Genomic DNA, 15973 nt, shown 5'->3' with positions numbered 1-15973 from the left:
ATATCAAGATCTCCTTTAGTGTCTAACGTTACCTGCAGAAAATGTACTATATTACCTTTCTTGTCGCCTGTTAAAATTTTACGTTAGAATTGTTCGACCAATTTTCAATACAACTAATCTTGTCCTATTGCATACCCCATCACTCATACATAAATTCCGCAATAACATTACGATATATCCTTCTTTCAACAGTAATTCAGCCGGTGGAAGACCGGATTGTGTTAATGGTTGTAGATATTCTATGGGATATTGTATGTTGATGTTTTCATCCTCTGCACCATCACCACCAACTGTTTCAGCATAGCCTATTGGTACACATTTAACCATTTGCCGTGTAACTGACAATTTTGACGTTAATTCATTTCACTTCATTGTTCCTTGGTGCTATGAATGCCCGTGTACTCATTTCTTCTGTTAATAACCCTTCGGAATTAAATTGTTCAATAAGATTTGGACATAATAAATCTTCTTTAATTGGGAACTAAAAGTTAGGAGAACAAAAATTTATAAGAGCTGAGAGAGCAGGGACTGTGTCTGACAAAAGCATTCACACGATTGAGACGTGAGAGGTCCGTGCGCGTGGGCCATTAACCGGAAATAGCTGAGAGGAGGGCGGGACTTGAAATAATCTCTTGGCAATAGTCTCATCTGATCTCAAGATTTTCTTTTATAATAAAGAGATAATCGAAGAGCTGGGGATGACGGCTGAGGCGCCCTTGAGACACATAGAGGATTACCTTCAGTGACTTGGCTGGGGATTTCCCAAGATAGTTAATTTGGTGGTACAAGTAGGTCAAACCAGTACCGTACAGGAAATAGGGATGCAGGGTGAAGGGGCAGCATGATTTATTGATATAGGCTGTCAAATAACGACATGTTCTACAAGTGAGAAAGAGGTGATAACAGAGTGTCCAGTTGAAGGATTAAATGAGTTGGAGCAGCAGTGTGGTGCCGACTTCTGGGTTGTCCTGATCCTTGAGACACTGGCGCCGGGCATATCCAAGTCAAAAGGTGTACAGACAGCAAGGAATTTCTTTTTACATCACACAGACACCCAGACAGTCATTGTACCCCAGATTAAAAAGGAGATCCGCAGAGAAAAGCGAGGGTCTCCTGAAGCTGCAGAACGTGAGCTAGTGCACTCATATATGTTAGAAGGACGCTCTCCGCGGGGGCAGGGAGACACTCTAACCTCAGCTGGGTGGGAAGCAGAGCCAGTATTTTCAGCCTGCTTCCAAATCCACAGAGCATGCACATCAGGAGGGAAGGGGCTGCGCTATGAATGCTGCCAGCCGGGTCACCTGTAGAGTAGATGCCCGTACAGGAGCCAGGGAGGATGTCAGGGGATGACAACACCAAAGCATCTCCTGCAGTCCTCTTGTTTATGTTTTGTAGGGCAAAGCCACGGACCGGCCAATGCAGACAGCCCCTTCCGAAGAACGACAACCCTCGTGGGACAGGCCGCTTTGCTTCACAGTGCTCAGCTGAGGGAGGGGCAAGTAAGTGACGACCGGCAGCTCAACCCAGCCAGGACGCCCAGAGAATGCAAAGATGGGGGAAGGCAGCTTCTTTTAGAAACTGCTTTCCCCAAGACACTAGATGGCAACTTCCCTGCAGCATAACGGTGCCCTGGATTACCGCAGGGTACAATGGAATTTGGAGTTCAGCTTCACAGCCCTGCTGGGTACCGTGGCTGCCGCCAGGAGACGCTGCAGGAGGACCTGGGAACTTACACTTTTTACATAGCCCGGAAGTACTATCGAGTCATCGGGGTGGAAGCACAGAAGTACTTCCAGGCTGACGGAAAACTTGACTTCACCATCTGACCCAGAAGTGCTGGCAAGTCACATAAATGCAAGCACTTCCAGGCTGGACAATATATAAAGGACTGTGAAACACCCAGCAGGTGAGCCGGAGTTGGGAGGCAGAGGACAGAGCTTGCTGGGAGGAGTGGAGGAGAAAGAAAATAAATAATTGGTGTATGGTGCTTTATTGCCTGTGGCTGTGGTGACTAGAGAGCACTGCTAAGAATATAAAATAAATAAATCAATTCTTGGTGCTTTTAGCTTGTGTTGTCAGTATCTGTCTGTCGGGTCAGAGGAGTGACAGAGCCCTCTAGTATCACAACACACACCTTATTAAATTATGAAAGTCTATGGAAAAGAAGTGACATGTAAGAATTTTCACCGAACATTATTGCTACTAATATTACTGCTATATATATACTGTGGCCTACATATATACAGGTATACACATTACAGGCCAAAAGCTTGGACACACCTCCTCATTCAATGTGTTTTCTTTACTTTCATGACCATTTACAGCACTCCATCACTCTCCTTCTTGGTCAAATAGCCCTTACACAGCCTGGAGGTGTGTTTAGGGTCATTGTCCTGTTGAAAAATAAATGATCGTCCAACTAACCTGACTTCTGCACAACACAACTGCTGGTCCCAACCCCATTGATAAAGCAAGAAATTTCACTAAATGACCCTTATTAGGCACACCTGTGAAGTGAAAACCATTTCAGGTGACTACCTGTTAAAGCTCATCGAGAGAATGCAAAGTGTGCAAAGCAGTAATCAGAGCAAAGGGTGGCTATTTTGAAGAAACTAGAATATAAAACATGTTTTCAGTTATTTCACCTTTTTTTGTTAAGTACATAACTCCACATGTGTTCATTCATAGTTTTGATGCCTTCAGTGAGAATCTACCAATGTAAATGGTCATGAAAATAAAGTAAACACATTGAATGAGGAGGTGTGTCCAAACTATTGGCCTGTACTGTATGTGTGTGTGTGTGTATATATATATATATATAAATATATATATACATATCTATACATATACACATATATACATACATATATACACATACATACACACACACACACACACACAAATACATATATATATATATATATACATACATACACACACATATATAAACATATATATACATATACATACATATCTACATATATACACACACAGCTATTTCAGATCAGTGCAATACGCTGCTTGTTAAAACGGAGGACTCCCGCTCTTACGTGCAAGTCTGCGTGGATATTATGAACTATCGTATTTGTTCAAGTTCTATTTAAATTTTAAATAGAAGGAATTTTTATTTAGTCGACAGAAATATATTTGGTAGGAATGGTAAAAACAGACAGGAATATTATTCCTGAATAAATCAACTCAAACCTTAAACAACTTATAATATTTTGCTCTAAATTATACAAGTTAGAAATAAAGTAAACGTTAAAAGAACAAACATTCAAATTTCTTTACTCTTATGTAATTTTATATAAAAAATAAACTTAGATTTTAAATATCCCAAAAGATTTTGCTCTCCATAAAAATATATCCTGTCAAAATTATACAAATTCAAATATGAACATGCTGCATAACAAAACCTGGAAATATAAATAAAATGTGTTCCTTTCAGCAATAACAAATCAAATCATTCAGTTGTCTTTGCTCATATGTCATTTTAGAGCTGGACGCCTGGCATCTTTTTTTGGCCACGAGTTCATTTCTGTTTGGTGTGAGGTTCTGTGTTGTGGAGATTCTCAGGATGGATTGCAGGTGCTCATCAGTGAGGCGACTCCTGTGTGCTGTTTTGTTAGTCTTTATCACTGAGAAGAGCTTCTCACACAGATATGTGCTACCAAACATGCACAAGGTTCGAGCCGCATGTAGACGGACTTTTGTTCTTGAAGTCACCAAAGCGCCGTGCAAACTCAGTGCGCTCAGTTTATCAGCAAAGTGCGTATTTGGGAACACCGTAGTGACGACTTGGTTTAACATTACTTGGCAACAGGGAAAGTGGGGCAAGGTGAACTGGTGCATTTGTGTCTCCCATATATACACATATATACACATATATATATATATATATATATATATATACATACATATATATATATATATATATATATATATATATATATATATATATATATATATATATATATATATATATACATATATATATATATATATATATATATATATATATATATATACATATATATATATATATATATATACATATATACACACACATACATACATATATACAGGTGCTGGTCATAAAATTAGAATATCATGACAAAGTTGATTTATTTCAGTAATTCCATTCAAAAAGTGAAACTTGTATATTAGATTCATTCATTACACACAGATTGATGTATTTCAAATGTTTATTTCTTTTAATTTGATGATTGTAACTGACAACTAATGAAAGTCCCAAATTCAGTATCTCGGAAAATTAGAATATTGTGAAAAGGTTCAATATTGAAGACCCCTGGTGCCACACTCTAATCAGCTAATTAACTCAAAACACCTGAAAAAGCCTTTAAATGGTCTCTCAGTCTAGTTCTGTAGGCTACACAATCATGGAGAAGACTGCCGACTTGACAGTTGTCCAAAAGACGACCATTGTCACCTTGCACAAGGAGGGCAAGACACAAAAAGTCATTGCTAAAGAGGCTGGCTGTTCACAGAGCTCTGTGTCCAAGCACATTAATAGAGAGAGGAAGGGAAGGACAAGATTTGGTAGAAAAAATTTGTACAAGCAATAGGGATAACTGCACCCTGGAGAGGATTGTGAAACAAAACCCATTCAAAACTGTGGGGGAGATTCACAAAGAGTGGACTTCAGCTGGAGTCAGTGCTTCAAGAACCACCACACACAGACGTATGCAAGACATGGGTTTCAGCTGTCGCATTCCTTGTGTCAAGCCACTCTTGAACAAGAGACAGCATCAGAAGCGCCTCGCCTGGGCTAAAGACAAAAAGGACTGGACTGCTGCTGAGTGGTCCAAAGTTATGTTCTCTGATAAAAGTAAATTTTGCATTTCCTTTGGAAATCAAGGTCCCAGAGTCTGGAGGAAGAGAGGAGAGGCACAGAATCCACATTGCTTGAGGTCCAGTGTAAAGTTTCCACAGTCAGTGATGGTTTGGGGTGCCATGTCATCTGCTGGTGTTGGTCCATTGTGTTTTCTGAGGTCCACGGTCAACACAGCCGTCTACCAGGAAGTTTTAGAGAACTTCATGCTTCCTGCTGCTGACGAAGTTTATGGAGATGTAGATTTCATTTTCCAACAGGACCTGGCACCTGCACACAGTGCCAAAGTTACTAGTACCTGATTTAAGGACCATGGTATCCCTGTTCTTGATTGGCCAGCAAACTCTCCTGACCTTAACCCTATAGAAAATCTATGGGGTATTGTGAAGAGGAAGATGCAATACGCCAGACCCAACAATTCAGAAGAGCTGAAGGCCACTATCAGAGCAACATGGGCTCTCATAACACCTGAGCAGTGCCACAGACTGATTGAGTCCATGCCATGCCGCATTGCTGCAGTAATCCAGGCCAAAGGATATTGAGTGCTGTACATCCTCATACTTTTCATGTTCATACCTTTCAGTTGGCCAACATTTCTAAAAAATCCTTTTTTTGCATTAGTCTTAATTGATATTCTAATTTTCTGAGATACTGAATTTGGGACTTTCATTAGTTGTCAAAATTAAAAGAAATAAACATTTGAAATACATCAGTCTGTGTGTAATGAATGAATCTAATAGTGTGATGTTAGTTCAGTGCAGTTCCTAAGGAGATTTAAAAGGTTAGTGAAAACACCTTGCTTTCTTAAAAATGTTTTAACATGTTTGGATGACAGGACTTGGAACAAAATAATCCATGAAATTGTAAAGGGCCTTTTAAAAGTTACTTAACAGTGAATATGTTCTGAATTTTAACAATTTTTATTTACAACATTGGGTGTTAATAAGTAGACTAGATGGCAAATTACAGCTGTATAAAAACAAAACAAAAATGCACATAAAATACATTTTATGTTGCAGATTAATTCTGTAATTAGTCAGGATAACAAGTACTTTAATTAAGCAAAAAGTTATGTTTAAATGACAAATTAGCATTTAAAAAAAAAAGAAGAGCCAAAACCCTTACATATAAAGACTGAATATTCTGTAAAAATGTCACTGGAAAAATGTAAGGCAATATAAAAAGGACTGCAGCTACCTCTGCATACTGAGGGCCAGATTGTAACTGGCACTTTTAATTTTATTCTGTGCCTCCAGATGGGTCATTCCATCAGTGCTTGTTCCATCGATTGCCACAATGATGTCACCTTGGCTCAAATTAGCTTGGGCAGCCTTGCTGCCAGGGGTAATCTGTAATTGAAAAAGGGAAAACAGTTCTATGATTTTATTGGAAAAATACATTGCTTAAACAATAGTGGATGTTAACCATAGAGTAAACACCCTACTAAACTTGAAAATAAAAGGTTAAAAGTAGACAAAATAATCAAGTGGTACATCCTGCAGTCTTATATATTCAGGGAAATGAAACCGGGAACTCTTCTCAGATGTTATATACTTAATAAAAAAATGTATTTTTGACCTTCACTTTATATAGAACTGCGGTGGGCTGGTGCCCTGCCTGGGATTTGTTCCTGCTTTGCACCCTGTGTCAGGTGGGAGTGGCTCCAGCAGACCCCCGTGACCCTTAGGATATAGCGGGTTGGATAATGACTGACTGACTTTATATGGAAACATTTAAAAATTAGTGAAGAGTAATGAGACTTTAATGAGGAAACTGAAAGCAATGAAACTACAAAGATATCAAGACTCTCTAAAGTAAGCTTTAGACAAGGCAAGAATTTAGTAAGTTTAGTACATAGTGCATAGATGACTGACTCATTCACTCACTTACTCAACATTATTTCACTTTTAGTTAAAAATTGTTTCTTTGTGCTGGTCCCAAGCCCGGATAAGTGGGAAAAGTTACGTCAGAAATGCCATCCGGTATAAAATTTTGCCAGATCAATATGCGGACAAAAATACAGATTTCCATACCGAATTGGTCAAGGCCTGGGTTTACAATGGCTGCCACCAGTACTGTTAGCCAACAGGGTGCTGGCCAAAATAGGGCTACTGTTGGCCGAAGAAGGAGAAGGAGGCGGAGACGTGCCCAGAGGCAGAAGGAGAGGAGGATGGTAAAGAAAGTGGAACTCAGGGAAGGAACTTTGAATGTTGGTAGTACAGTATGACTGGTTAAGGGGACAGAGATAGCTGATGTGATGGAGAGAAGGAAACGTGATATATTGTGTGTGCAAGAGTGTTGTGGATGGTAGGAGAAATGGGGTAGGGGTTATTCTGAAGAAACAGTATGTCAAGAGTGTCTTGGAGGTGAAAAGAGTGTCAGACAGATTGATGATTATGATTTTTGCAAATTTATCTGCCTTCTTGGCTAAAGTGGAAATCTCTACATTTATTTAAATTTAATATAGAAGAAACAACAAACTATTTAAAGGCTGGCTGATAACTACTCAAAATTGTACAAACTTCTGTAAACATAAGAAATAATTAGTTATGACATTAAAAAAATGCTTGAAATATTAATGAGTGCTTTTTAAACTGTGCATTTTGATCCATCATTCTCCCCTGAGTGTAATATCCCTTATCTATTAAATATAAAGGGAATTTCATCCCCAGTTTCAAAAATGAATTTCAAGCCTTGTACATAGTAACATAGTAGCAGTTTATAGCCATATTTAATTTTTGGATAAAACCTATACATATACACTTTATTTCTTTATGAAGAGATTTAAATCAGTGATGCTCATTTCATTTGTTTACATTAATGAACTTTAAATGTTAGCAGGTGCATATTTGAGTGTTTTATGAAGGTGTTTGTATATTGCTAAAAATCTGTATTTTGTATGTATTACTTCTGGTTATTGCAAACTGGACATAAATGCTCTTCATGTAAATTATGAGTGGTTTATTTATGTATATTTAGCATTTGACATTAAAACAATGCATTTAAAATATCTGAGATAATGAACTTTGTTTTTTAAATGATAAAAAAATGTATGCTGTCTCTCAATATAAAATGTGGTAAAAAAAAAAAACTACCCTATTTTAACAATATTGTGATAATGCAGAAAACCATAATTTTTTTGTTAATGTAATTGTGATGTGAGTTTTTTGACATCATCCCATCTCACACCCAGGGCTCAGGCAACCATCCTTCACTAATTATGAAATATAAAATTAATTTTGTAACTGTGCATTTATTGAGATAACAATGCATGACATAGTCAACTGTTGAAATCCAGAAGGCTTTTCCTAGCCTCTATTACAAATAACCAATGTTTTTTTGAGATGAACAGTAACTGTATGTTGTCAGAATGTGTATAATTTTGCACTGTTTTGGTTTTATTAGCATTATTTTTTTGCTTACACTTTAGTTTTAACATTTATGGTTATCATTGGTACACTGATGCATATTGGAAGAGGCATAGTCCTAGGGTTGATACTATAGCTACGTGCAAGGAACATTATGATTGACATCTTACAAGGCAGAAAAGCAAATTTATCCGTGTCTGAACTTTGCAAGTTAACATGGGAAAGACTAGTTGGAAAGAAAATGGTGGGATGATTCCTTCCATGGAATTGCTTCAGGGCATTACAGCATCACAGTGACAAACTAATATGCAGGACATTTGATAACTAAACAAAGGAGCATGGACACAATGCAAGTGTTAAATACAGTACTTAAGTCATGTATTCAGACTTTGTCAACTATGAGAAATCAACTGTTCATATATTTAGGAACAGGTCTTCATTAATCACCGTTATACACTGCAAATAATGGTTTTGTTGCATTTTTACATTAATAGCACACAAGCAAGAAGAATGCTGTGCAACTTTTGTTTAAAAAAAAAAAATAATCACTGAGCATGTTAACATTTGAAACTTTGAATACGGCAGAGAAATTAGCAACTGGTGAGGAAGACAGTGGCACCAGTCTCCACAAGTAGTGAAATAACGTTAACTCAATGAAGGTGATAATGAAATTAAAAACATCAATTATATATTCAACAATTCCAAAGAGCCATAATAACCATCAATAATTTCCAACAATTAATGAAAAAAAGTCTGTATATTATTTATATCTATCTATCTATCTATCTATCTATCTATATATATCTCTATATATATATATATATATATATATATATATATATATATCTATATCTATAGATACTCATGTATAAGTCAAAAAATTTATACCTTAAAATTCATTCAAAAACACAAAGTCGACTTATCCACGGGGCAACACTAATTTCATTAAATAATTCTTTAAACTGTGAAATACTGCACTTGAATTTGAGCATTAGCTTTTGCAGGTTTTGGATAACAAACATACCATTAAGCTGCCAGTGGATGGCGGTAACCAGATACATACAGTATTTTGGACCATAAGGTGCACCGCATTTTAAAGTGCAATATCAATGAATGGGTCTCGATCCCGCTGTCATAAGTATCTTCGTTTGTTACATACGAAATAAACGGACTGGTACTGGAGGTGTGCGGTCGAATCGCCGAGTAATACTCTTCATAAAACAGTTCAGGCTTTATAGCGACCGAGTCCGCATGTTCTCGGAGTTCGGTCCATGGCGTCAGTACGAAAGGTTACAATGGCGCTCACGTTCGCGTCCGACAATCCCATCCTCGACACTTTTCTCCCAGTTTACTAGTGGAAAACGGTAGGACATAGTTTCTTCTTGAGTGGGCGATGTCCTAAAGGGGTTGGTGCTAATTGCGGTGGCTTTGGAAAACTCTGCTTCCAGGTCAGCGTATACCCCTAGTTTTGTTGCCATTCACAGTTTCCTACTTACACACTCCACCGGGAGAATGCTCCAATTTTCTTTCAGTTTTACAAGCTTCGTGTCACTCACTAGTGCTGGCAGAAATAATCCCGGACGAGCCCCCAGTGTTACCTTTCCTGCCTGTCTCTGGACCGTGGTCGGGGTGACGCAGGGGAGATTCTCCTTCTTCGTGTCCAGAGGTGTGAAGCTCCAGGGCCAGAGCAACGTGCTCTGGGTTAAAACCCTGTCCCTGAGTTCCCTTCTCCTAATTTACAGCAGGGAGTGACACACAAGGCTTGACTGCTCAATAGATGACTTTATTATCATCTCCTTTTAAAGGTGTCTGTTTTAGCTTGGGCATGTCCAGCTGGGAGAGCATCTTGTGGCTGTAGAAATTACATGAAGGAGTTGGAGGAGGTGCCTGGGAAAAGGGATATCTGGGCATGATTACTTAAACTGCTGCCCCCATGACCTTGATCCAGAAAGAGATAAACAATAGAAAATGGATAGAAGGGTAAATACAGTTCAATATATGACTTAAACACATATTTGATAAAATAGTATTTTAAAATTTGTCACTTATTATTTTGTCTCTTTTTGCACACATTGGGGATGTGTTTCCCGAATGCTTTGTAATATATCATTACAGGTATTCCCCAAGTTATGGACATCTGACCTACGACTTACGAACGGGGCCGCAGCTGCAACACATGCACCTCAGTAACTGCCGCTCCGTCATCTTTGGCCTGGGGATGCTGCAAGCGGTGGCTGGAGGGGGGCGATTTCGCTGCTCGCACAGTGTAGTGTCCCTCAGGCGGCTCCCGGCGGTGATCGGTGGTCCATAGTCACTGGGGCCACAGCCATCGCGCATGTGCAGGACGGAGGCTTGATGGGGCGGTTTGCTGCCTGCCCACCACGGCACTGCAGCTACTGCTCCTGACTGGACACAGGCTGGATGGAGTGGAGGGGGGCGTTTCTCTGCCTACCCACCATACACGGCTGCCCCGTTCATTCTTGGTGGGCAGCTGGTGATGCTGCAAGCAGTGACCCGGTTGCGGCTGAACGGGGGCCATTGAGGGTGAACGGGGCAGCATGGGGTAGCATTGTAGCTTGCCTTGAGTGGCTGCCTGTTGAATGGGGGCAGTGGTGGGCGATTCACTACCTGCCTTTGGCCGCACCATGTTTGTTCTCGGTGGGCAGACGCTGCAGGCAGCATACTGTAGTGGAGGTGACTGTGTGGTAGGTAGAGTTTGAACCACCCATCACCACCCCCATTAATCCTCAACAGCAAGCCTGTTTGTACTGTTACGCACATAGCAGGAAGTTGCCTCTTGTCAGTACATCAGACGGGTGCCTTCCTGCTGTGATAGCTGTGCAGAAGAGCTCATCTTAACCTTTTGTCTTCACCCTTCAAGAATGTCTCTGAAACACAAATCTGATGCAAGTGCTGGTGATACAGTAAAGAAGAGAAAAACCATCACCATTGAAAATAAAGTAGAAATAATAAAAAGGTCAGAGAGAGGTGAAACTCCATCATTCAATGGCAGAGCACTTGGTTAAAGTCGGTCAACAAAAGAATTTATTAAAATAATGTTCCTGTTTCAACTTGCATACAAATTCAACTTAAGTACTGTGACGGACAGCTGGGACGCCTCTGATGCATACGTCCCGGGGGAGCCATCATGGACTTTGCAATACCTCCCCCGGGGCGCTTGGGGGCAGTCTCCCTGGCAGTGGATTCCTCCTCAATCTCCCCCGTGGGTCCATGGGACATGGAGTCCTCCACAGCAGCCTGGTTGGGAGATGGGGTGGCCGCTAGGGGGTGCTGCAGAGATCCAGCCACCACACTGGACGGTTTATCAGCCCCACCCGGAGGTGCAATTAAGACCAGCTGGTTAGGCACCTGGATCACTTCCGGGTGGGGCATAAAAGGGCCTGCCTCCCAGCAATCGAGGCCAGAATCAGGAGGAAGAGGACGAGGTTGCCTGGGAGGAGTGGTGGAGCAGGAAAGTGTTTGGTTTTTTGTGCGTTTGTGCTTTGGACTGTGTCTGGGCTGTGTGGCACAGGGAAGAAATAATAAAGCCTTTGAGTGTGAACACGTGCCTCAGCGTATTCTATGCCGGGTCGGGCGCTATAAAGCGCTTGTTTACAGCACAAACCTACAGTCCCTATCTTGTATGTAACCCGTGTACTGCCTGTATTTCATACTTAAGATCATTTGTTAATTAACAAGTGTTTCTCAAAACCCTTCATGACTAAAGTTGTACTTAATATCATTCATAAACTAAACGAGTGAACCAGCCCACTCACTATTTTTAATGTTATTAATCATTTTGACTTTGGCCTGTGATTTGGCCATAAAGAGAGACAGAGGACACCCTAGAAATGAGACTCGTATTACTGTGCTTATTGTCAATTATGTTATATATTTGTGAAAAATGAGAAGTTTAACTAATCAAATTCACTATATAATCAATCCCATCCTTTAAAGTCAAAAAGTGAGTCATGCCTTAGTACCACCAATGTCAATGGCAGCTATGCAGAGAACTGTCTAACTACACCAGAGATGCCATTTGAAACAGCCAACTCACCAGTCTAAATACTCTTTTGAGGGTGTATATGAACCCTTTGGACCATCTCAGTTATCAACCGTTAAAAATAAATACATTCTAGCCCTTCTTGGTCTGGTGCATTACAAACTGGAAAGAGGGACACACTGGAATTTTGGCTTCAGCTCCTGTCACCTCTCCGTGGACTCCTGCAGGCCGCTGGTGATGCTCATGGCCTTGGCAAGGATGCTGTGTCTAAATCTGTGCATGCAACATGAATGCAACAAACCCTGAAGTTGCAGATTCAATTCCCAAAGCAGACACTGTGTGACCATGAGCAGTTCACTTCACCTGCCTGTGCTCCAACTGGAAAAACAAATGAAATCTAACCAAGTGCATCTCAAATGTTGCAAGCCATCTTGGATAAAGGTTTCAACCAAATAATGATAATACTACAAAGCACTGAATTATACTTTAAATTGTTTTTCACATCATTATCACTGAAGGTATACCTGGTATTGTACTGTAGATGCAGTAGGTGAACACTCATTCCATCCATACCTGCTGAAAAGGGCTCTTGGTGCTAAATGTCTAGGTGATATGTAACCAACCATAAGGGAATTTTTGCAGACATTGTGGCCAAGAGACATGGAAGTATATATGATGCTGATATCTGGACCAACTCTGTTACAAGAGATGGTGCGTTTGCTGGTGGCTGGTTACTGTGAGAAAGAAGTTGTTCTCTTTGCGAATACCTGCTAACTTTAGTGTTGAATCCCTAAACAGTGGCTGAGGAATGGTAGAACACTGTACACCAAAGCATGTACACTGGTGTAAAGCATGCTCTGGGCAGGTAGAAGATGAGATACCAGTGTCTGAACGTCCACGGGTGCTTCCACTAGAATTAGAAAACACCAATTCTTAATTTTGCCACATCCGATATATGTTGTATTTTTTTTTTCTATTGCTGTTATCCAGCACTGTTATCTTTTGCAAGGAGGCCTGTGGTATAGCGGTCCACAGCTCTCTCAGCAAAGGCCTGTTTTAAATAAATAATCACCACGCTCGAGTCTTAGCGAGTAGCGTAGTGTTTGTGGCTGAAGCAGCTCTCAGGGCGATCTGCGGTGTGGGCGTTTTTCACCTAAATGCACAGGTAAGAGACTGTCCGCATCTGTGATTGTTCCTGGGGCTGCTAATTGCTGCAGTTGCCATGCCCTCTCTCGATATACAGTATAGAAGCGAGAGTCGGCTAGAGGAGGGAACGAAAAAGAAAAGAGAAGGAAATGGAGGCTGCAGGAGAAAGCAGGAAGCAAGTGTGGAGAGAGAGAGAGAGAAAGTCGGTGCAGGAGAGCGAGTGAGAGCAGGCTCACGGCAGCTGAGCAGGCAGCCTGGGTGTTAGGCCAACACCCGGGAGTTGTAGTAGTGGTCGCTCCCGCTGAGTAATCGAGGAGCGGGAGTGACCAGTGAAGGGCGACTGGCTGCGTAAGGCCGGGAAGGCAGTGGGAGTTGGAAGGCTTGGTGGTGGATTCCCTAGTGTGTGCGTCCTGGCCGTTGGGTGAGAACGTGACTGAAGCCAGGGATCGGAAGGCTTCCAGACCCATGTTAATGAATGAATGAAGGACAACTGCAGGGAGAGCGTCTCGCCTGCTGCAGGGCCCAAACGGGAGAAGCAAGTGAGACGCTAGTGTAAAAGCAGCACCGGGCTTGTAATTGTTTTAAAGGACTGCTTCCAGTGTTGTTTTTAACCTCGTTTTTAAGGATTGTTTTTTCTATTTATTGATTTTTAACTCCACGTTTGTTTTATAGATTTATTTAATGACTTTGAAACACTGCACTTTAATTGGATGCTTTGTTTTGATTGTTGTTGGTTTTTAAATTAAAGCACTTGACACTTTTTACACCATCCCCTTGCTATGTTGTTGCCTCACTGTCTAGCTCATTAGTGACATTACCGACGGTGTTGGGTTAAAAGGGCTCCTGGACCACAGATGGGAGCTTGTAGGAAACCTGCATCGTCACAAGGTCTCATCAAGCTTTCTGTCATATTATATTTTCAGTTAACTAATAAGTTAAATTAATTGTACCCAATAGTTGAAAGTTATTTTCATTAGTGTGAAAATGTAACGTATATTTGACCACTGAAATGGGTGGGATAGATGTTTCTTTTATCTACCATCTGCTTTTCTAATGTGGACATTGGGAAGAAGCCTAGCAAAATAGCAGCTTAAACTAGTTTGATAAATGTCAAATAATGATGGGCTTCAGGAAACACTTGCAATACTCATTCATCCTTTACCCGAGTTGTTTATCTCATTCGTTATTCACTAAAATTGATAATTTTTGGAAAATGCATCCCACTTTAGTAATTTTAACTCCAAAACAGGAGATTTCACCAATTACTTGTATATACTATGAATATAATACCAGAGCAAAAAGTGCATGTGCAGAATATTTGTTCATACGGCAACTTCTAAATGTCAGGTTTCCTTAACCCATGAGTCATCCAGGGAAGAAATTGCTTTTATATTGCACAATTGCCTGTTGGAGAAATAAGGGTGCTGGTTTGTTTCTTTGTGAACAGATGTCTTCAATAACAAATAAACAGCAGAAGCCCCCATGTGATGGTACAAGTCGGCTCCTTGCTCCCTCGCTGGCCAACGACCTTGCCACTCTCCCCAATGCTGTTGTTATGGCTCTTTTCTCTGTCTCATTTTTTTCTGTTTCTGATCAGCCCATTTCTTCTTTTTTAACCTCCCTGGTCTAGCACTTGCACTTCCTTTAAAAAACCATGTGGTACAGCAGCAGCATTCAGCAGCTCCGGGTGCCAATTAGGGTCACTGGTGATCCTGCAGATGTGCAACAAGTGCATTGATGCATGCTCCCACATTGTGCACGGGAACTGCTCTCGCCAAACTACCAAGCCCCCACAAGAAAACACAAGTGGGGTAATTATTTATTTAAAATATGCACACCAACCATGGATTTCACTTAACCATACCCCAGAAACCAAAATACATTTTTAAGTTATCATTTGTGGATAACTTAGACTATAATTATGTTATTGTATCAAGTACAGCTATCAACTAGGCATTAAGAATGGCAAAAGCAAATATAAAAGACAAGCTAGGACACAACTTTTCCACCAGTGGATGTTTCTCTGTCTGGAATTCTTTACAAGTGATTAATGGTTACAAATGCAAACCCCAAAATCCCGCCGGAGATTAATTCTATTCTACTTAATCAACAGCAGTAGAGTGTTGTACCGTGTTAGCCATAGATTGTTACAGGAGAAAGCAGGGTGAAATTACACCTTTTACTGGCTAACTAAATAGATTACAAATGCAAGCTTTTCATGCCTGATGAAGGGGCCTTAGCTGCCTCGAAAGCTTGTATTTGTAATCTATTTAGCTAGCCAATAAAAGGTGTCATTTCACCCTACGTTCCTATTTAATCAATAGAGCAGTGTTAATTAAAAGTTTAAGAAGCATACTCCACACTCCTCTACACTAAAGACACGGATTTATCTCTCTCTCAGTTCAATTGTACCTCCCCCTCTACACATTTCTGAGCATCAGGTCTGTTTGCTCTTCCTGAGACAGAAATGTTGGAATTTGAACACTCCTGGTCCAGACATTATTCCCTCCATACTAAGTCACTGGTTTGATCAGTTTGCACCTGTTTTTACAAAATTCATCCATCATTCATCCTCTTCCGCTTATCTGAGATAGGGTCACGGGG

The 15973-nt window shown here is 40.5% G+C and overlaps 1 protein-coding gene across 1 annotated transcript in view; it reads right to left on the bottom strand.

The window, feature by feature from the left end:
- Nucleotides 1-15973, bottom strand: part of ldb3a (LIM domain binding 3a) — a 78460-nt gene that overhangs the window by 38448 nt on the left and 24039 nt on the right. Inside the window, exon 3 of the mRNA XM_039768454.1 lies at nt 6050-6201. Within this exon, the coding sequence (XP_039624388.1) occupies nt 6050-6201 (152 nt within the window). The remainder of the gene's footprint in view (nt 1-6049; nt 6202-15973) is intronic.

The sequence above is a fragment of the Polypterus senegalus genome, chromosome 1 (assembly GCF_016835505.1).
Source record: "Polypterus senegalus isolate Bchr_013 chromosome 1, ASM1683550v1, whole genome shotgun sequence".
Classification (NCBI taxonomy): Eukaryota; Metazoa; Chordata; class Cladistia; order Polypteriformes; family Polypteridae; genus Polypterus; species Polypterus senegalus.
This window is presented reverse-complemented; position numbering and strand designations above follow the sequence as displayed.